Below are 23,912 nucleotides of genomic sequence, written 5' to 3'. Positions count from 1 at the left end.
TCTGCTTGTGACCATGTTGTAGTGTGGCTTCTAAGGTGGACTGGAGTTAAGGGTGCTGTCTTTGGCTATGAAAAAAGTTGTCTATTTGTCCTCAGCCAATCAAAAATGGTTCTTATGTGAGTCAAATGAGAGTTGTTGACCTTATTCACACTGATTTACTCCTGAGTGTTTTGCCACACATCACCTGCTGTTTTGTTTTTCTATATCCATTCAGAATTAAGAATCATAGTGCTCTGTGATATCCTTGCCAATAGTCATACATTAAAACATACCTCTTCCCATAATGTCTTATTTCTTTTTAATTTTTTAAGTTTTTCTTTTTTTTTTCCTTAATGATTGTGAGCATCACAGAAGTCTACCAGGTGTACAGAGATATGATCACCTGGCTAATTACAGGATAACTTACTTGTGAATGTGAAATGTGCTGAAAATATTACTATAACAAAATCTGTTCAGGCTTCAGTTGATTATTACTAATACTCCTGACTCAAAACACCTAGTGAGTTAATTCTTGGTAATGTAAGAATGTGCTAATGTGGGAGAATCTACTTAACTGCTGTAAAATTTTGCATGTGTGAATAGTTATTACCAAGGTGGAAAGAAAAGAGAAAGTTTCTGCTTTTATCTGTACTTATGCTCATTACTTTAATTTTTTTTTTTTTTAGTTTTCTTAGTACCCGTGAATAATGATAACTAGAGTTGTTGCCTTTTAATTTTCTTCAGTAAAATTCCATCTTTACCCCCTCCGATAAATAAATTATTATTATGTATCTAGGACAACTCTGATTTGTCTTTGAATGAGTCAAAACTGTGAGAATTGTGTGAGTAAATGTTAGTGTTAAGAATCAGATAATTTGAAGATTGATCACCAGATCCTCATAATCTAGGATACAGTCAGAGCATGAATTTGATTCAGTATTTCCCCTGTCAACACGGGTATAAACTGCTTATTTTTTTGGTTATCTTTTAGTCTGGTAGAAATTTGTTATCTTTTCTTGCCTAAATCTGAATGTGGAGGAGGAAGAGATTGAAGTTCGAAAAGCATAAATATGCTTCCTCCAGAATGTCAGAAGTTAGCTGTTAACTTTGATTGGGGTGAGACTGACAGTGCACTGACCTTGAGCTCTCTCTTCACAGTGGGTAAACCTCACAAGTGCAACTACTGTGGACGAAGCTACAAGCAGCGCAGTTCACTGGAGGAGCACAAGGAGCGCTGCCACAACTATCTCCAGAATGTCAGCATGGAGGCTGCTGGGCAGGTCATGAGTCACCATGGTGGGTAAAAATGGCATTCAGCCCTCTACTGCTTTTATAATTTCTGGCTTAGAGAGTTCTTACCACCCTTCAGCATAAAGATAAAATCTCACTCTTTAAAACAATTTTAAAACAGATATCATTAACTTTGTGTGGGATTATCTTCTTAAGCATTTGAAAGAAGTAAAGCTTTGAGATATTTTGCAAACAAGCTATGTTGTGTTTTTTTTGTGCTACTCTCCAATTATTTCTTTTAACACCTGTCTGAATTAACATAATTAGCCTAATCATAAGGCAGTTGATCTTGAATACAATAAAGGAAGGAAATGTTTTCTCTTTCATCTGCTGCACCAAATAATTAAAGATGGTTCCACATAAATCAATAGGTTCACTAGAAGAATTAATTGGTTATTTGTGTATTTTCAGCTCTCTTAGGTAAACGATAGTAATGTAATTGGAAAAAACTGATTCGCTTACTACAAGTGTGGGGAACACGATTAGGCACACCACTTTCCTCCTCAAAAAGCAAAACATCCACATCTTCTCAATACATAGTAGCAGGTGGGCAGGCAGTCCCTATCAATCTGTAATTCTCTTATTAATGTTAGTAAATCAGCCTTATAACAGAGAGTTATGAATTTCAGTTCCTTAAATTTCTCTCTTGTCCTACTAATTTTATTTTTATACTGGCTGATTTAATTATTAATAAAAATACATACAAAATCATAGTGTATTAATACATTTATATCTTTCATTAAAAAAAGTTTGACTAATATTGCCAAATATAGTATGGAATGCTATAGTCACAGTTTTATTGAAGTAACATTTGTTTATGACATTAAATGTTTTATATCACTATAAATCAACATCTGTATTTATTAAATTCACCAGCAAAAGTCTAGTTTCTAGTCATTTAAAAATAAAACTATCCACCTAGTGATTTACAGGTACAGACAGTTCATGATTATTTGTCGAGTTTTTGTTGCATAGACTACATACTATATAGAACATGATGTGATTATTTGTTGTTGTATTGGGATTTTTTTTATTTAAAGCATTTCTTTTATTATCCTGAGTGATGTAAGCATTTCTTTGTAATGAAGGTAATTTATATACTCTAAAGAAATAGATTTCATTTATCATTGTGAATCCATTTAGCTTTATTATTAAAATTGTTATCTAATATTTGTTAAAAACCTGTCTGTTTCTTAAATCTTGGTAAGTTTGGTATTATAAGTTTGATTATTAGGACTTTTGAGGATAGTACTGAATCTAGAGCAGAGGGGTTAAAATAGTGAATCCTGGTCTCCAATAAAACTACTCTGCTGTGTCACTCATAGACTTGATGTGAGAATTAAATGTGTTTGGAAGTATAATAAATACCCAATAAATAGCCCTTTTTACTATTACATTTCTGGGAATTAAATATTAAGGAATAGTAAATTTTCCATTGTTCTTAGCATTAACTTTGGAATTTGAGATTTCTTTTGCCTACAACACACTCTGTGATTAAATTGTGGTTTTTTTGGAGGTAGTTTGAGGCAGGGAAATCTATGGAGGCTGTAGGCACATGCCAAAGTTTTCCAAAGACATCTTAGGGCATCACTACTAGTTTTTCCACATAATGTTCTCTCCTTGCTGTTTTTACATTTGATTAATTCTGTTAATTCCTTTTCCCATTCACAGTTAATCATGAAACTCTATGCATACTTACCTGAATAAGAAATAAAGTCTCTCCTAAAAGACTTTATGTTGTTATAGGTAGGTAAGGTTTACATACATATAATCAATGTTTAATTATCTTTTGGAAGATTAACCAGTTGTAGATTAACTACTAACAAAAAATTTAAATAGGTAAATTTTTACTCAAACCATGACAAGGACAGGAACCTTTACAAATGGCACTGAAGCTGGACTAGAGCAGGGGAAAGTGGGATAAACACCCAATCCTGGGCAACAGGGGCAGAGCCAAGGCAGAGCAGTGATATGTTTTGATATCATTTACAGACCCAAGTATTTGTTCTTAAATATCATATGTAGTTTTAACCAGATAAGTTTACCTTAATGCTAACACTTCATGCTCTGCTTTTCCTACTTGTGTACTACTAATAATTTGAGATTATCCTTAATCTCCTTTCCTTTTGTTAAAACTCTTTTTTTTTTAATTTTATATATTTTACATCTTTTTTTTTTTTTGCACAATATTTTCATCTTGGTGATAGTCCCCATACAATCCCCGCCCCCTTGTTTTAAAGACGGGGCTTCCATATGATCCAGCAGTTCCTTTTGTTAAAATTCTTAATGGGAAATTCACCATATGAGGTATGAATTGATCAATGCCATGAGAAAAACATGGGTCAGATGCTGCTAGAGTTCATATTTACCTTGTCCCATACACATGCACACAGTGAAATTCTTACCTATCCCTTTCCCTCTATATCCTGTTACATCTGGGTTTTGTTTTTTTTTTCTTTTTTCTTTTAGTGGTAGGTGTGGGAGTTATCTTTGGGGTTGCTATTAGCAATGTGAATTAATTACTATTCTTTTTTTCTTTTTCACATCTGCCAAAATTACATTTTCTAGCCTCTCCTTCACAAAACTCTTCCCTTTGTTGGCTCTTTTAACAAGGAGGTGTCTGATTCCAGGAGGCTTTCTTTCACTTCAGGGCACATTTATTAAGGTCTTGCTGTATGCCAAATTCTGTGGTATATTGTGGGGCAATAAAGGTAAATTGACACAATTTCATTCTTATACTTATAGCCTGGTAGTAACTTACATACTTAAGACAAATTGACGCAAGTGCTCTAACAAATGTGTCTATACAATTCTCTGGTAGCACTGATGAGAATGATCTATCTGGAAAAGTCAAAGAAAACTTCACATATGCAGTGTTTGAGCTGTACATAAGAATAAAAAAAAATTGCTTAGATTGGGCCAATGCACAGAGAACATGTGTTCAAGAGAAACTGCCATAGGCTAAGGTTTGGGGACATAAAATAACATTAACAACAGATTCCAAGACATTGAATATAGTTTGGAGGTAAAGGGGTGGCAGAAAATGAAACTGAACTCGTAGAGTGTGATGCATACTAGAGCCTTTTGTGATAATCCAATCTTTGAATTTCACTGGTTTGATCAAATGTGTGTCTTCTAAAGAAAAGTGTAGTCCCCAGTGTAGACTTTAGGTAGATACCTGATGGATCTGAGGAAGGGTGGTGAAAGGACAAGAGAAAAGGATAGAAAACTGAATATATATTTAGGAGGAGAATGAAAAGTTCTTGAGTTTTATGACAAGGGAGGGAATTCATCATGTGTAATTTTGGAAAAAAAAAGATAATAAACTGGACTTTATGGCAGATTATCTTATTTGAATGTTATCTTTATCAGATTGAAGAAAAAATATCAAAACCAAAGGTGTAATTATCTTTTCCCTCAATTGGAAGATAAAATGAAAGTGTGAACAAAAAAAAGATAGCCAACTTTAAAGCAAGAAAACATATATATTCTTTAGTTTATGCTTTGAACTTGTTGGCAGTTTATTTGTAATAAACTATAAATGTAATAAACTGTAAATAAATTTGTAAATGTTCTAGTAAACTTTGTCAACCTGTTGGGTGAAACATTTTCTTCATAAAAACATTCAGTAAACATCCACTGAATATTACATCTGTCTCTCATCATAAAAGGTATTAAAGGCAAAAATTCAGTGCTTACCCTAAGGTTCAGTGCTTATACCCTTATCAATTATTGGAAGAAATATAGTAAACCAAGAGCTAGAGCATCGTGTGATAAGAATTATGAGGGCACAGAAGATAGATATCCAAACCACTCTGGGTGTCCAAGAAGAATTTTTAGGGTAGTTATGGTTTCAGTGGCACTTTAAAAGGCAAAATAGCTAGGTAAATAAGTGGAGAAGGGTATTTCATGCAGAGACAATAGCAAGTGTCAAAAAATAGAAGTTTAAAAGAGGAGAGTGGGTTAAGGACCCACAAGCTGCTGTGTATAGTTAGAGTCTAGTTTGTAAGGGCAAGCAAAATCAGAAGGTTGATAAAGTGAGAGAAACAGACTGTGAACAAATCATCAAGGGCATATTAGACTAAGCAAATAATTTAATATTTTAGCCTAAAAACATTATTACATTGATATGGTACTGCTAGAAATGTGGGAGGTAAATCAGAAGAATCAGAACATATGCAGTAGACTATCACAGCAATCTCCTGATTGGTCGAATTGAATATAGTTGCCTCAAATATGCAGAAATGTTAAGTGACTGGAAACTATGGATGTAGAATTTTAAACACTTGACAACTCCATGTGTGTATATTAGGAAAAGGGGTGGGGAGAAGGAAGTCAGACGTCTGGGTGAAAGGAAGAAATGTAGGATTTGTCAGTTGTCTAATATGAATGACCCGATATGTAGTAGTACCAGTCACTGAGATGAGAAGTAGAAAAATAGAAATTTCAGTTTTTGAACATAATATCTTTTAGGTACCTGTGAGAGACAGCCAAGTGAAACTGGGAGGAAGTGAATGTATAGATCTCAAGTTCTCAAGAGAGTTTTGGATAGGAAATAAAGTTGTGGGACCAATCAATATATAGATAGTAACCTGAAGTAAAAGGTTTTATAAGGTTATGTGGGTAAGTCTAGAGTGAGACATCTAGAAGGCAAAGAAAATACAAGGAAAAAAAAGCCATGAAGATGAGTAAGAGCAGAAGGTGGGAAAATGGAAAGAGTAATTTCACAGAAGCCAAAGCAAATGTCAGCACTGTCTGGTGTTGTCAGGAAAATTACTAAGACGAATAGGTTTTTTTAGATTCGACAGTATGGAGGAAATTTGTGAAGACATCTGTTGTTTTGTCTACTCTACATACCTTTCTCCTTTTGATAACAAAACTTCCATTTCCCCTTAGAGTATTGTCTCCCAGTTAGTGAAGCCCTTGGTGGGACTCATTCTAGGTGTTCTGCCCTCTTTTGGCTAGCAGGTAGACATGTGACCTAAGCTAAGTCCCCAGATTATCTTGGAATTTGAGTTTTGAGTGGATTGTCTAGTAAAAATAGCTATGCTGAGAGAAATTTCTCTCTTTATGGATTATCAATGTGATGAGATAATGAAATAATGTAGGTATATATTTCTCCCATTATGATTTCAAAAGTAAGTTCCAGAAAGATACTTCCAGGTTAGGAAGTGCTCTAACTGGTGAAATTAGCATATTGATATTTTCTTAATCTAGATAAATGGCTCACTATGTGACTGATGTGTTTTTGAGTTAGTGATTTTCTTTTGTGTTTCAAGGAATATATATGCAGAAACATTTTGACGCATTGTACCCAGACTTATGAAAGCAAAATTTAAGATTAGTTACATATTTCAGAAGTGTATTAGATCTTTTCCCAATGGTAGACCTAATACATATGTCAAACATGCTTATAAAAAGTCAACACAAACTAGTGTCTACAAATAATAGTATACAACAGGATCTGGAGTCATATCAACATGATTCAACACTGTTCCCCGATAAATAGATATAAACCCTAAATCAATTAACATCTCTGTCTTCGTTTTCCCCATTTGTAAAATGGAGATGGTAACAGTACCTATCTCAGGTATTTTTTAGAAGAATTAAATGAATTATTAAAAATGTACCATCCTAAAACAGTGCTTATCACAGGGTACACATCAGTTATTATTATTTTTTGCTGATATGGTAGCAACGAGATCAATATTTGATATATCAAGGGCTGTTGTAAAGCAGAAGTTAGACCAGAGCTCTGCCGAAGTCATTGTTTTCAGTTCACATGAGCTTCATTGAACTTGGGACAAATCATCTGAATTGAGGTGGATGTGGTATGGGACCGTTCCCACACCCAGGTTTCGTTTTGAGTGTTAATTGTGTGCAAATATGAAAATTCAAGGTGAGACTTAGAACAAAACTGTCAAGTTTTGGACTGTTCATTTCAAAACTAATTAGTATATTCAATTCTGGGGGCAAACCCCATTTTTAGCAAAATTTACAACAAACTTTTTTTTCTTTCCTTCTTTCATTTTGGATCTTGGATTGTGATCTCTATCTAATTCAATGGTTCCTCGCCACATCACTAGTGCCATTCGACCTTTCTAGTCCCGCCCTTAGTTGAATTCTGTGGTCATCTCTGCCTTTCTTTTTAAGTATATATTTTTAAATTTCAGTTGTTGTTGAAAAAAATTATGTTTTTGTAATGTTTCAGGGCATACTTTTTGCACTTGATAGTATCATGAATTATATCTCTATAGGAAATAAACTCAATGTTTTCCTTGTTTCTGAATCCCATCTTGGAATTTTTTTTTCCAAATTAATATCCAACAATTACAGAATCCCTTACCATTTACAGCCAGACGACCATTTATAAAATAGGGACTAAAGACTAATTTTTTTTTTCTGGCCCATCCACTACTAAGTTAAATACACAAGTTAGTTATTCATTGTGTCTGCAATAGGTCATCCTACAAATTCTACTGAATGTCAGTGTTTTAAAAACATGTCCAAATCAGGAAAACCTTTCTGATACAATTTTTTGTTGTCTTCAAAATTGGCAACCTATATTAGTTATTAAGTAGGTCATCTAAATTGTGTACTGAATTTTAACTTTTGTCTCTTGCTTTCTCACTTTATTTTAGTGTCCATTCTTATAAAAGAGAATGCGTAAGTTAAAAGAGCAGAAGAAATCATTTTATATTGCATGCTGAGCAAGTCAAACTCTCCTAAGATAGGAAACCATTAGGCTTCAAAACTACTGGCACAGTGGAATTGGAGAAAGCAACAATAATCAAGAAGTTATATGTTAAGATCTTTCCTGTCAACACTGGTTTTAATCAGCTGACCTGATGTGTCTCAGTAGTTTCTCTACCCTTAAACATCCTGTGACAGTAATTTTATTCAGAAATAACTTTTGTAACTTCTTTGTCTACACTATTAATGTCAATATCTAATATCAGTATCTATAAACTAATACATTAACCCATGGAACTTAGGCAAAAGAAACAAAGAGGGAGCCTCATTGGAGAGATTATGTCAAATGAATTGGAACAGTAGTTTAGTGAGCAAATATGCTAATTAGGAAAACCTTGGATTTGGAATCCAATTTAGAAAAGAGCAGGATTCTTTTATCCTGCTAAAGAACTGTTTTTAAAATAAATTATAGCTGTAAAGCTGCTACCCTTTCCATATTCAGAATTGGATCGCTTTGTGCAGGTATTAGCTACTGCCAGTAGGACTAACAGCTTACTCAACTCATCAAATAGGAAATCTGCTCCATAAAAATAGATGGGTGAAAAAAAAATGGTTAAATATTATGCTGTAATCATGTGTGTCTGCTTAAGCTTTCCTCCAACACAAGGTGACTGACTTAAATTGTTTTAGAAAAATAGACTCCAAGAGCTTTGAGAATAGTGCAGTCTTAAAGTAGTATTGATTTTAATCAATGTTAAAAACACTTTCAGAGGAATGAGATGAGAAACAAGATGAACGTGTTTGCTACCAATAATCGCAACAGTTTGTGTTTCATCTGAGAGAGACTCGGATAACAACAAATCCTGTGTATCTGTGTGTATATAAAATTAGTAGTGCATTTTTATATCAGAGGTTATTCGTTCTACTTGCTTGTATTCACATATACTATTTAATGTTTGTGTCACACATATTGTGATGGAAAGTCCAGCTTTATCTCTCTTAAAATGTTGAAGAAATTATCAAATTGCTCTTTTTCCATGGTTTTCTATAGTACCTCCTATGGAAGATTGTAAGGAACAAGAGCCTATTATGGACAACAATATTTCGCTGGTGCCTTTTGAGAGACCTGCTGTTATAGAGAAGCTCGCGGGGAATATGGGAAAACGTAAAAGCTCCACTCCACAGAAGTTTGTGGGTAAGCATTACAGATGCTTTTATTTCTTTTAAAAGGTGATTTTAATGAGTAAAGGCATATTCTCATGTATGAAATATATATATGATATATATAATATATATGTGGTAGAGTTCAGTTTATGAAGTAAAGACCCATCTTTGCTCCATTTTTGTCTATGCCAATGCACGTGCATCACACACACAAACACACACCTACACACAAACACACACCTATCCTTAGGCATGGATAGGTCTAAAAAAGAGAAATAAAGGAAGGCTGATAGTAGTAAGTTGCTATCTCTAGATGAAATGATATATGAAGTGAAATAGCTTGTAAAAGTAAAATGCTCAGGTATTTAAATAATAATACTTACGGGAAATGGTGTAGACTATAAGCCAGTTTTGTAATCTATTTTTGATTTGCTATAGTGCCAGGTTTTTAAACTGTTATCCCTATGTAATATTAATGCTTTTACTATTTGACCTAGAATGAAGAGAAATCTTTTTCTTTTCTCCAAAGCTCTGCATTAGAAAAATATTTCTCAACCTACATTCAAGATGTTTCATATTTGGATCTGTAGTTTATATTTTGAGCTTTTTTTTTCATCCAGCCTATGATTTTGAACCAAGAAGATTAAGTATATATTTAGACCCTTTTTCATCCCCTATCCCTTTGATATTCTTTGGTACACTCAGATTTGGCATCAGTCAGCATACTGTAAGTCCTAAATTGTCTCTGAAGATATAAAAAGCATCTTTTTAGGATAGAATGCATGAAAAGTAGAGATTCTCCATAAAGTATTGTCATTAATTGTATGTGTGTTTATAATTACAGAATTTGTATTAGGTAAATATTAGAAGAGATACTACCAGTATGTATGTATGTATGATGAGTATGTAGAACATCCTGATATGGGTTGAGTGGTGTTTGGGAGAAAATCTTCTGTTTGGTTATTTCAAGGAGGAGAAGATACTTCTGTTACTCTAGAGATTTCTTTTCGATGTAAAATTGATGAATTCACAAATGGCCAAAATATCACCTTAAGACTAGGTAGAGATATTAGTGACAGAGCTCATTGAAAGAAAGCTAAAGGATAGTTGTAATGATCATAGTTCAGACTAGGACAGCCTAAAAGTCCTGGGAGTATACTCAAAGACCTTCCTGCAGCCCTAGGTAATATATCTTTTTTTTTCCACTTTTTTTTGAATAATTATCTGTTTTTACTCTCAGTTCATCTAACTTTAACATTGATTAATGAATGTCCATTAACTGTCTATATAATCAACCATATAGTACTTAGGAAACAAATTATTATGCTTTCTGTCTTCGGAATTTAGGTTGTTCTGCTCTTTGTAATATTTTGATATTTTTTATTGTGATGTAGAAAAGCTACTCTCGATTTGATTACATTCTGTAGAAAAGACTGACAGATTTTTTAAATAATCATATGGTCTTAAATGAATGGCATTAGATTTTTATTAAGAATTTGATAACACTATTTCTTTGTTTAGATTTTATCCTGTCAGTAATACCAATCCTACAGGAACTGTTTCTATGATGTCTTTTGAAATGAAGAATTCCATCTTGATACACTTAACTATAATTCCTTTTTATTTTGTCCTTCAAGTTAAATAGTATTATTCAACCTTCTCACACAGTCCAGGCCAATGAACTTTTTAAATTAGTCTCCTCCTTTCTTTTCTTATACAGCTTAAATCTCATGGTTCACCACTTTGCCACTCTTCTAAGATTCTTGATGCCCTTGCCTTGGTTCCTGTTACCTTCTCTTAGTGAACCCCACTCTACTGCAGCCAGCTAAGCTTCTCTTCCATATCTATACATGCTAGAACTTTTGGAGAAAAACCCCAGCTTTATACAGATTGGTGTCACTATAAATGAATAACTGATCTCAAATATCAGTTGTCCATTCCTCCTTTAATACATCCCTGAATCATCTTCTCTCCTGCTCACCATGTGGCCATGTCAGTCTTTCTTTACTTCCTGCAAACATGACCAAGAAATGAGATTCCTTGATGATATGTCTAGATTCAGAGAGTGAAAAACAGCTAAAATGATTACAGTGCAATATCACTAACTCTATAGGATTGTGTGCCTCCATGTGAATATTTTCTTCTTTTTTCTCTGTTTCTATGAAAGAAGTATCTCTGTTTCTGAGTAAGTGTAATCCTTCTTCTTATGATCTGGAATTTTCATATCCCGGCCTCCCCAAATACCTTACACTATCATTTTTTCTCTTTTTTAAATTGTTTTTTCAACTTCTCCCCTCTAATTGGCATTTTACTTTCAGCATTTATTATGATAAACACTCAGCATTTAAAAAACCTTTCAAAATCAAGTCTCCTTCTAGCTATTACCTACTTTCTCCTTTGCTTCAGAGATGGAGTTGTTAAAGTTTCCTATGCTTACTTTCTCTAATTTATTTCTTTCCACACATTCCCCAGTTTTACAGTTGGCTTTTTCTTCCTTATGCTCTACTGAAATTGTCCTCATTTAAGTCAGAACTAGCTTCAAAATTCCCAAATCCAGTAGCTCCATTTTAGATTATCATACACAAGTTCTGGAGAGCATTTGTCACTACTGGATCATCCATTCTATTTGAAACACTCTTCCTTTGGTTTCTATGACATTGACCTTTCTTGCATTTTTTCCAGCTTTTCCGACTTCTCTTTCTCTGTCTTCTTTAAGGATTTACCCCAAGTAGCCACTATGCAAATGGGGCAAAGGTACTCAGGGAGCTCTCCATTCATATGCTTAAATATGTTGTCATTATAAGTTAAATGAACAAGCTGTTATATTTTACCTTCCTAACTTGGAAGAATGAGTCTGAATAAATATATAATGCTCAGATTCTTCTGAGACCTTGGCAGCATGATCAGAACCATTTCCTGGCCTGCAGTCAGGCCCCTCTTTTAGCCCCATGTTTCTATGGTCTGTTCAGTGCCAAAAGGTGTATAAACACCTCAGTTTGCACATTCAAATCTTCACATTGCACATGCATATCACAAGGTCCAAGTGTGCTTATCAGCAGCACAACTGGTTCTTAGGAGGATAGACCCATGAAGAAGACTATGCTGACCTTGTCACAAACTCAGAGCCATTTAGGCAAGGAATTCTGGGATCTGAGTACCCAGAGTATAATCTAAGGAATAAGCTTCAGATAGGCACATTCCTTTGGCCCTACACATTCCTCATTCCATGAAGAGCAAGGCCCGTTTTCTCAAAACATGCAGCCCAGTCAGTGCAGGAATGCCTTGGTCTTTGGGCAGACATAAAAATCTTGGGTGTTGCTGCAGGTTTTGTTTTTGATCCTCTGCTCTTCACACTTTACCTAATGTCTGGCTGATACTATCTACTCCCTTCAGAAGTTGCTGTCTATCAGCTGATGATTCTCATATCTTTATCTCATCTTTCATACGTCAGATCTCTCTCCTGAGTTTGAGACTATATCTCAGTACTTACTGGACATGTCTGTTACTCATAGTTCTTCCTCAAACTAAATTCATCATCTTTTCTATCTCTTTACCATCCACTAAGTTTCTCAGACCAGAAACTTGGGTTTCACACTTCTTTCTCTGTCTCATTCTTCATGTCTAGATAATCATCAAACCCTATAAAGGGGTGATATAAAATGAGCAATTTAGAGAACTGTATTCTTTAAATTTATTTCTATGCCATTAACTTTTCTCCATTTCCACTGTCATTGTACTAGTTAAGGCCTCCAAATCTTTACAGCTCCAATTTCCTAAATAGTCTTGCTAAATACATACCTAGTCAAGTCACTTCCCTGTTTAACCCCTTAGTCCTTATTACCCTCAGGATCAAATTCAAATTCCTTAGCTGTTGAATGAGCATATGTTACCTGAATTTATTCTCTCACCTTTTCCACTCTCAGTCACATGGAAGTATAAGTAATACCTTAAATAAAGTCATGCCCTCTTGCCTTTGAGCTCTCCTGCTTAGCTGTTCCACCTATGCATTACTTCATTTGGCTAATATTTGCCATCACTTTCTTTCTCTGATGCTAATTCCTTTAAGAAGTCTTCCTTTACTCCAAAATAAGTCACATATTCTTATTTGACCCCCATATCACATATCACACTACAATATATGATCCCTAAATTGTCACCACGCCCTCTAAATTGTAAACAGCTTGGGAAGGTAGATTAGGCATGTCTAACTTAACTTTGAAACACTTGACATTGCAATATCTTAAATTGGATACCCTGAGATAACATCTTTACATTACTTTGATCTCACTTTGGGACTCTTTCTTCAAATCTGAAATAATATTATCTACTTGAAAGTACTTTTTCCATAATGCAGCTCCAGCAGATCAACATTTCCTATCCAATATTGTAAGTTGGGCATCTACCCATAACATATTAAACCATTTGTAAGAAATCTATTTATATTTTCAATGAATATTTATATATAAGATTTATCTGTTTGAGTATCTAGATAATTGTTTCAGTGCAATTTTTTTTTAAAGATAAATTATTCTATCCAAATTACATTTGGATATAATACTGGCAGCATTTGAAGAAAAAAATTAAAATTATTTCTCCAGTTTTACCCACCAAAACTCTTACACAGTTAATGATTAGATATTATGTTGAAGTAAAATACTGAAGTAAAATTAAATTTGTTGATGTAAATATTAAAGGGATAAATGCACACATCCTGCATGGAAAACTAATAATGGTTATTTATATCAGCACCATCCAAATGAGAAAGGGGTAATATAAAATGAGCAAATAACCATTTCAAAAAGCAAAAACAATGAAGTATAACATTTCCCAAGCTCATAAGCAAGGTCTTTTGGGGGAAAAAACCTCCTCAAATAGTCCTAAATTTTGTTTATCAGACTATATAGCTTTTAGTGGTGTTTTAATAGTAACTTAATATAATAGTAATCATTTTGAATCCTCCATAATGACATGTATTGGCTCTGTAAGGTTTTTCTAATATAACAGTTACTCAACTAAATTAACGCTACACAACGGATGCTGTGACAGAAGTGATAACAGATCATTTGTGCTTTTGTGACTTTGTAGCTTGTTTAAAATATGCAAAAGCAAACATTGGCTCTGATTTACTCTCAGCAGATATTTCTTTTTCCCACTGTAGTCACTGAGCTCTAGACACATGGAAACTTTAATAGAGAATGAAAATAAGATAACCATATCTTTCAGTATAGATGCATTTTCATAGTGACATTAGAACAAATACAAATGGCTTGTGAAGTTTTCATTACTAATCCTTTTCACAGGTTAAGAGTGTTTGTAAGTCTTAACAGAATTGAAAATTCCAAATGTTTAATCTAAAGTATAAGATATGCCATATAATGTAAAGTGGAGGTGATCATTTTGTACTTTTATATTTGTGATCCGATCACCAGTCTTATGCATTCTTTTTTTTTTTTTTTTAATTTTCCTCTCACTTGACTTTTCAGGGGAAAAGCTCATGCGATTCAGCTACCCAGACATTCACTTTGATATGAACTTAACATATGAGAAGGAGGCTGAGCTGATGCAGTCTCATATGATGGACCAAGCCATCAACAATGCAATCACCTACCTTGGAGCTGAGGCCCTTCACCCTCTGATGCAGCACCCGCCAAGCACAATCGCTGAGGTGGCCCCAGTTATAAGCTCAGCTTATTCTCAGGTCTATCATCCAAATAGGATAGAAAGACCCATTAGCAGGGAAACCTCTGATAGTCACGAAAACAACATGGATGGCCCTATCTCTCTCATCAGACCAAAGAGTCGACCCCAGGAAAGAGAGGCCTCTCCCAGCAATAGCTGCCTGGATTCTACTGACTCAGAAAGCAGCCATGATGACCACCAGTCCTACCAAGGAAACCCTGCCTTAAATCCCAAGAGGAAACAAAGCCCAGCTTACATAAAGGAGGATGTCAAAGCTTTGGATACCACCAAGGCACCTAAGGGCTCTCTGAAGGACATCTACAAGGTCTTCAATGGAGAAGGAGAACAGATTAGGGCCTTCAAGTGTGAGCACTGCCGAGTCCTTTTCCTAGACCATGTCATGTATACCATTCATATGGGTTGCCATGGCTACCGGGACCCACTGGAATGCAACATCTGTGGCTACAGAAGCCAGGACCGTTACGAGTTTTCATCACATATTGTTCGAGGGGAGCACACATTCCACTAGGCCTTTTCATTCCAAAGGGGACCCCTATGAAGTAAAGAACTGCACATGAAGAAATACTGCACTTACAATCCCACCTGCCCTCAGATGTTGACATACCTTTTATTTTTTTTAATATTATTACTGTCATTAATTCTTATTTTGTGGACGCAGTGTCATTTGCTCTGCCTAATTATAGTAAGGAAGAAACAGAAGAGAGAAGGGACGGGATTTTGTTTCTTGATAACTTGGCTTGTTTATTTTGTGGGAATTTAAGAGCAGTTCATTTCTGCCATGCATAGATAATAAGGCATATCATGCTTTGGGAAAAAAAAAATCACTTGATTCATACAGATTCACCTAAGAGATTCTAATTTGCCACTGATGTTCAGGGTGATTGCAGGCAGGAAAATTTAGAATTTTCTGGGTGGGACTTTCACAGTTTAAAAAGGTGTAAGTAATTTTACTCTTCAAAGAAGAATTTGTTTCAAAGTGTAAACTTTTTTTTTATCCTCTAGAAATCATGGAACACAAAAACATTGCTATTTTCAGTGATAACTCCTCGAATGAGTTGTTGTGGGTTCTATGTTTACTTTCCCTGGAATTTATAATAAGGTATGTTATACACTGTACCATAGAGCAGACTTTTAAACTACAGGTAGTTAAGGGCACCTACGATACATCTGAGGTCCTCTGATGTTATTTTTCTAAACTTAAGCACTGTTTTTCCATAGTTTTGATGACTGGCATTTTATAGACACCCTGGCAGCCTTACTTTTAACACCTTTAATGGATAGTATTTTTATCTAGTTTTCAGGATAACATATGGTCTAAGAGAGGCTAAGAGGCAGTCAATAGTTTCCAGAAGGGACCTCTACTTTTCATAAATTTGCTTGGGAAGTTTTCTTTTAAAGTTGTAATATGATGGCAGCATAGTATATGTATTTGTTTCTAAAAGTATGATTGTCACTTTATCAGCATTTAATCAGTGTTAACCAGTCAGCAGAAAAATATAATTAGGCTAACAGTAGGGGGAAAACCCACTCAGAAATCCCTTTTCTGGTATTTCTCTTTTCACTGGTTTTTTTTCAAGCTGTGACCACCCAGTGTTCTGTCCATCGTCCATTCATCTTTTACTCTTCCAGTGGAAGTTTTTTTTAAAAAGAAAAAATCTTGCTGTAGGCTATTATTACTTTCAAAATCTTCTCGGTGCAATTGCTAATTTGATCTAAAAATGTGGTAACTTGAACCCTGAAAGAATATGGAAGTAGGGCTATTTATTCTAGCATTTCATCACTAATAATATTTACTACTGTTGGTGCAAGGTAAAGGGAACTTGCTTATAGCATGTACATTGAGCTTTACATAAAGTTTCTTTTGACCCTTTTTGGAGTCTAGAATGTGATAGAACCTCTAAGTGAAAGTGACCCTGTTCTGGTCTCAGAATCATTCAACTAATTGTAAGTCCTTGACAGAGATGAAACTTGATCCTTTAGTACACAGTTTCTCTTCTTTTAATCCACACATGATGATGTGTTACCATATTTCATGTGCAGATTTTAATTTCATTTATGTGGGTGCTCTGTTGTTTTTTTTTTCCTTTGCATCCCAGCAGCATTAAAAGGGAGGGACTAGTGAGATAAATTTAAATCATTTTGGGGGACACAAAGGGAGGCAGAACTCACTGCCTGTCTTTAAGGGGCACAGGTCTGGCCATGACTAGATTGCCTGATACTACTTATGAATATTGAGATTCAGCAGTAACCGATAACTATTCTAAAAAAAAAAAATGATAGTTAAATAGGATTCTGAAACTATGTTTCATAATACAGAATGATGTGAGAATTAAACAACTGGACAGAGAGGAAATCTAGCCCATTATTGTTTTGCACTCATTTTCTACCTTACTATCTGCTTGCTTTAGCAACTTGGAGCAGTAACACAATAATACTAGGCAATATGGTTACAACTCAGCTCCCTCTTACTGACCCCTGTCATGATTATTTTTGGAAAAATATTCAAACTGTTCCTTTAAGGCTAAGAGAATGCACCAAAACACAGATGTGAAAAATAATAATTTAAATAAATGTCAGTTGTTACTTTTTTTCTGCATGCTTTGCTACGTTGTGAACATACAATTTATTCAAGGTCATGCATGCTTTTGAGACTCCCTCGTCCCACCCACCCTAACTACTCATAAACAATTGGATTTTTTTTTCTTTTTGGAAAAAGGTAGATAATTTGTGACTAATGATGTTGTGTTTTACTGCAAATTAAGGAAACATTTGGATGCCAGTCAGTATGCTCATAACTGGCTGTGTGTGAATTTCTGCTGGCATCAGCTTGACTTCTCTTCCTGCTTACTGGTTTGGTTCTCTTGTTTGTATGAGTAACCATGTCCCATGTACCTGCCCTGGGATGAAATGGAATCTAGATGGAAATAAAGAGTTTTGTAGTGTCCCTAAAAAGACAGTACTAATACACTCTCCTTTTCTAAATTCACCTTTTGGGGAACCTGTTATATTGAAGAAACTTAATGTTTGTGAGAGTGTATTTGCTGTAAGTGTATACCTACCCTTTCTTAGCTTCATAATATAAGGAACAGATAGAGGTTAAGATAGATCAGGATGTGGCAGGGATAAGTAAGGACAAGGTCAGTTCAATGTTTATGTTAGAAAGAAATGTTTGTGGGCACAGTGCTTTGGGAAACTCTGGATGGTTATATTTGCATGCCTTTTCTTCCCTAAAGGAAATATACAAGTGGTAGCACCTAAAAATAAATATGAGGGTCAGACACCATTTAAGTCAAGATTTACATAACAATTGTGTGCCCAGTTTATTTAGGTGAGATTTCACTTTACAGAGAGTATTTGAGGGGCAGAAAAATGGGTTAGCCACTGTGTTTTCTAGTTTTACAAAAATTCAGAAATTCATCACATTGCTTTGTCCTAATTTTGCCCCAAATTTTATCTCCAGCTCCTGTTGGAAAAGTGGCTGCTTCTCCCTAATACTGGTAAATCACTTTTAAAATGCCATTCCCATTGGACTTTTTAAAAACAGTGAGGGGGACTGGTAGGCAGGTTGGAAGAAAGTTTGAGATTTTTGAACTTCTCATTGATAATTTCCTGGTGGAACAATATGAGAAAATAAAAGCCTAGCATTTCTATTTGAATGCAATGTAGGAAGTGTCTCTCCTACATATATTCAATTTAAGAACACATCATAGTGTATATGTGTGTCTGTACACACTCTTTCAAAGAAAATGCACGGAAAGAAGCAATTAGAGTAATCAGATGTATGACAAGAGCATATTAATGTTGTAATTAATTCCTGAGCAATTTACTAGGCCTACTTTACCAAGACTGTATTAAGAAATATTAAAGAATTTTCTAGTGTCTTTAGAACTGTTCACAAACTGAGTCTTCTCTATCTACCTACAAGAACAAATGAAAAACAAAAACAAAATAAAAAGACTTTAAAGCTGATTTGATAAAACCTCCAAAGTGAAAGAAATACAAATTACCTTTGAATAGAAAAGAAAAAAGTTCATAGTTTTTCTTGCTGGTATATGGAGAAAGCCAAGGTTTTTTTAGTGAACTTACATTTTTACTCATTCTGTGTCTAAGTTGTACACCTCTCAAAACCACATAGCCTTTATGTTTTATGAATGTTTGATAAAATTTACATCAGTGAGAAGCATTTAGATGAAAATTTTGCTTTACTTATTTTCTGAATCTTATTTCTTTCAACCTTCTAAATAATTCCTTAAGGTGGAAAAAAAGAATTTTAAAAAGCTGCAAATACACAGAATAAAAAAATATTCTCTTGCCCCAAGTTTTAAGACAGAACTTAGATTTTTAAGAGGTACTGGCTACATTATTTTTTGAATTTTGGATTGTTCATATTATAAGAAGGAATGAGTTATACTATGGTCATACTTAGTTATATTTTATATATTATTTTAGTAAGTACTATCTGTATGAAAATTATTCTTAAAACAAATTTCCCCTAATCCAAAAGAAAAAGTGGGGGTGAAATTGACATTTGTATATAATGAATTTATCTTAGGAATGTTTTTAAACGTCCAGTTTCTGCAAAATAATTAAAATATACAGTAACTGGTCTCTAAAAATACTGAATTTAATGTATTAAATACTTATAAACTTTCTTTATATTGGTGCCTTTTTAAAATGCATTGAGAGTGTTGGTTAGCTGTCAACACTTTATGTATTTTTAAAAACCACTTAAAATTGAGTACTATATAATTCATCCTCATTTTCTTAGGGCAAAACTGTTCATTTCCAATACAGAGACTTTCAGCTTAGCTGGTTAAAGAAAAAAGAAACTTTAAAAACAGATTTTTAGTATCATTTTAGTTTGATCCTATCAGTAACATTATAAGATGATGCAGATCAAATGTGAGGTAGAAGGAAATTTTAGCTGTGAATTGCATTATGATGTTTTGTTTTTAGGGAAGAATAAGTTCTAATACCATGCAAGGCTTTATTAGTGGAAGTTTTGGTCAATAAAATGCAGTATTATTTTGGAATTTCATCTATAGACTAGTGTCATGCTAGTCTTAGAACCTCTGTCTTCTAATCTGTTAATGTTTTTTGGAATAATGTAAAGAAGCAGGTCTCCTTCTTGAAAGAAACAAAACTCAACAGTCATATCACATTGCTATTCTCCAAAGCATAATCTGAAATGGTTTCCTACCATGGTTGTGTATTACTTGCGATGGATGTGTTAGGATATGACAGCTTTTAAAAAGAAAATAAGAGCTGCTTGTTATACAAAGCAAATGTCATATGACCAAGAAGCTGTGATATGCTAGTGTTTCTTTTTATCATAGTATATTGCTAGGCCAAATAATTACACCTTGAATATTTTTACATTTATTGCAGAAACCTAAAATTTTGGAATTTCCACAAGGTTTTTATGTAACATTCTATTTCTAGCTTTTTAGTTTTCTCTTGCTGTTACTGTAAGTTTGTGGATATTTTTCACATGCACTCTTAGAAATAAGTTCTTAATTCCATTTATGGGGTTTTTCTCCCATAACATTGCATTTGTATATTTTATGTATAAATTTGTTGTGAATTAACCTTAATCCTTACAGAGAGTGGTACTTGGATGACTAGTTTTCTAAGATGTTCTTTTTATTGTGAATAAAATATAAAATGTAGAGGCCCTCTGCTAAGCCACATAAAGTACAGCATATAACTTCATAAGTACAGATAAGCCACTTTGCAGTTAATTGGGCCCGTCAGATTACCTCAAGTGACACACAGAAAGAAAAGCTTCTTGAACAAGTGGAGGTCGCTGAATCCCTTACTATGCACTTAATCAGGATTCTACTTAATTTAATCTACTGGAAATAGGTTTTTTTAATGAATACACTGTAACAAGGGAAGGACTCTGGGTTTTGTTTTTTGTTGTTTTATTTTATTTTTTTTTAAGAAGTTCAATTTTTGAAACTGTGATTAAAAAAAAAAAAAACAACTTTGACTGTCAAGCACTCTGAGATTTTTGAACATAAATCACTTCCCGTTCTGTGAAGCTCTCTGTTATCGCTTCTCAAAATTTGTCAGTTCTACCCCACTTTTTTACTCCTCTCTCTCCATGTCCCTTCTATCTTTGTCTCTAGATACCTCTGCCTCTCTTTCCCCCTGCTAGTTTGAAGATTAGGTCAACTCTTCCACTTCACTGGTCTCTTAAGTCTTAATTTTTGCGTGTGATTTTGTTGGCTGTATAATCTGCTGACATATTTTTATACTCAAGTGTAGTTTTATATTAAAAGGAAAAGTAGCTGGATTAAAAATAGTAAGCTATATAATCCTTTACTTTCAAATATTGGGTTCCTAAAATATGACTTCAGAGATTATATAATCATAATAGGGGATGTTTGCCTTCCTTTCTTGTTAGATGTTGTGTTCTGATTTGATTTTCCTCATAAAACATATTGTGAGAGAGTAAACAATTTTTTGCAAGTATTTAGAGATATTAAAAACCTAAAGCAAAAGTCTTAACTGTTTCCCAGCTGGGAGAAAATGCTTTAACAATACTATACTATCCCAGGTTTGGAGGCGCTCTCCAAGCTCCATAATTCCTCTTATTAGTTGGAATTTTTTAGACCATGTGTTATTACTATCCCAGAATGACTGCTTCTCCTATTTAGTTAAAAATTATTTTTCTTTTCGTTCTGTACAAGTGCAATACTTTCCCTGAAGTCTTAAGAATTTTTTTTTTCCTTTCATTTCTGACTTCTTCATTAGTTAATGACAAGCAGAAACCTTTCAAAATCATGCTATGTTAGTTAACGGACACAATAAGCAAAGACAAAAAAAACCTCCCAGTCAAAAGAGAATGTGGAAACTACTTGTCTGATCTCATGGTGTCTGTATTTAAGTTAAATTTCCATTGAAATTAGTAATCTTTTGACTGAGAAATGTGTCCTGAAGTTGAAATTCTTAACGACTGAATTTATTCTTAGATCGTTGCCCAGTGTTTTAAATTAAGAACGTAATAATTTTTAACTCATTTTTCTCCTTTTGGAAATGAACTTTAAAATAAAAGCCAAGCACTTAGCTCGATTTTAAACACTCGCCTATCACCTGTTGGAGAACATTTTTAAGAACTACTTGGAGCACTCCTGTTTTCATACAAATTTAAGTAACAAGTATTTTTCTTATCATACATATTTATATGTAATATGCTGTTTTTTTTTATACCTGTGTCCCTGTAGTAAAACTGCTGTAATGTAAATACATATTTTGTTAAAAGATAACAGTTCTTTGGCATTTCTTTTAAAGGCAGTTACTGCATTTGTACAGTATGTGTCTTGGTCATTCTAGATTTTTTTTTCTTTAACAATACCAAAGGTAATTAGACTACTTTAAAAACTAATTGCTTGACAGTTTCTAGGCTATTTTGAGTGTTAGATGCAAAAAAAAAAAATAGGTCAAACCAGTAAACCTCTTTTCTTCAAACTAATAATTTGGGAAAATAAAAATTATTGTTTAAAAAAGAAATATATATATAAAATATATGTAAAATTAAAATTTCAGACCTTGTATGTCAGGTTTGCTCAGTGTAATGTAGTTTTTTTTTAAGGCTAAATACCATACCTCAGAAAATGAGGTTTACTATGAATAATACTGAAACGTCTTTGCAGCTGTGTGACAAGTCACTCTGCTATATACCAATTTGGAGACCTCCACTAAAGAGTTTTATCACTGCAAGCTAAAAGTGGGACTTGTATTTTCTTTGTTTTTAATGCACACACATACATGTTCTGTGCATGTATGTGGGTACTGTGTATACGTGTATGAGTGTTGTATATGCATGTGTGAGTGTGTGTCTGTATGTGTGTACAACTAAAGAAGCTGCAGAAACTTTGTAATACTTTGTGAAAAGGATTATATTATAAAGGTTTGTACTGTCTTGAGTGCACAGCTACTGGAATAAATTTAGGGAATCTCAGGAACAAGCATATAATTTGTCCAAGATTTATTTCTTCTCAAAAGTGTAAGTGCAGTTTTTAATTCTGTATATTATTTAATATTTTACCAATAAAATAAACTTCTGACATAAAAAGTTTGCTACAAAAGATTTCTGGTGGAAATTCTGTACACAAACACATCTTCCAAATATAGATGACCAAACTGTTGAATAGTGTCGGGCTTATTTAGGTTATCATTGCCATTGGGGGTACATGTGCCACACTCCCTGACCCAGAGGTTGGGATACATTTGTGAATCAGTAGACTTCCCTCTCATTGTTATGTAGTCCACAAAGTGTCCCATTGTCTGTTAAAGATCCTTATCTTTGATTTTCATATATATACATATATATATACACACACACATAGATATTTATATATGTATATATAATTTTCATATGCATTTTATTTTATCCTTAAATCTAAGAGGTATGTATATCAGAGCCCACCCATCCCCTATAAGATGAATATAAAAGTGAGATCTGATCTGATGGAAGAAAACTGTGACTTGCTCCAGAAAACACAGTGAGTTACACAATGCAGACCAAGTAATGGTCAATAATCATATCAGAAAGCATCATTTCTTAGGAATCAGACCAAGATTAAGGATGAAGCCACAGAGATTGTTCAGTCACATTGGCAAAAATGCGGTTGTCTGTTCTGGCTTCATGCTCTACTAACACTATGTGAGTCGTAAATTTCTCAGGTTTTAGAAATGCAGTCTAAGTTTTACCAAGAGAATTCTGTAGAAATATCTTCATATTTAGAAATTAAAGAGGTGCATATGATTGCAAACTCATTATATTTAGCTTTAACTATTCATTTACTCCCTATGTCAAAATAAAGTCCTCCATCATATTTGAGATACTGGAATTTTTCTTCATTTAACTAAAATAATTTCATATTTAACATTCTCCCAATAATTTCACTCCCAAATGTCACAGAGAGTGAAAAATACTATAAGTTCTAGTAAAATTTTACTTCCTTGACCATCTTTTAATTCAAAATTATCCTAGTTTATTAGGGAAAAGTACAAACAAAAATAGAAGGCAAAATAAATTGAACTTAAATCACTCCAATAATAAGTATATGCAGGAATCC

At 33.9% G+C, this 23,912-nt stretch overlaps 1 protein-coding gene across 5 annotated transcripts in view; it reads left to right on the top strand.

Moving 5' to 3' along the window:
• The window catches only part of IKZF2 (IKAROS family zinc finger 2), a gene marked incomplete at both ends in the record, with an annotated part of 157,474 nt that extends 142,140 nt beyond the window's left edge, over positions 1-15,334 (top strand). For 4 of the 5 annotated variants that reach the window (XM_084231842.1, XM_084231843.1, XM_084231840.1 and 1 more), the window contains 3 exons: positions 1,138-1,275; positions 9,014-9,157; positions 14,610-15,334. In XM_084231842.1, the coding sequence (XP_084087968.1) occupies positions 1,138-1,275; positions 9,014-9,157; positions 14,610-15,334 (1,007 nt within the window). The remainder of the gene's footprint in view (positions 1-1,137; positions 1,276-9,013; positions 9,158-14,609) is intronic. The other variant, XM_084231841.1, reaches the window with a different exon arrangement.
• Positions 15,335-23,912: the final 8,578 nt, after the last annotated feature.

The sequence above is a fragment of the Talpa europaea genome, assembly GCF_964194135.1.
Source record: "Talpa europaea genome assembly, chromosome: 1".
Classification (NCBI taxonomy): domain Eukaryota; kingdom Metazoa; phylum Chordata; class Mammalia; order Eulipotyphla; family Talpidae; genus Talpa; species Talpa europaea.
Note: the sequence above shows the minus strand (reverse complement) of the source record. Positions and strands in the feature narration are given on the sequence as shown.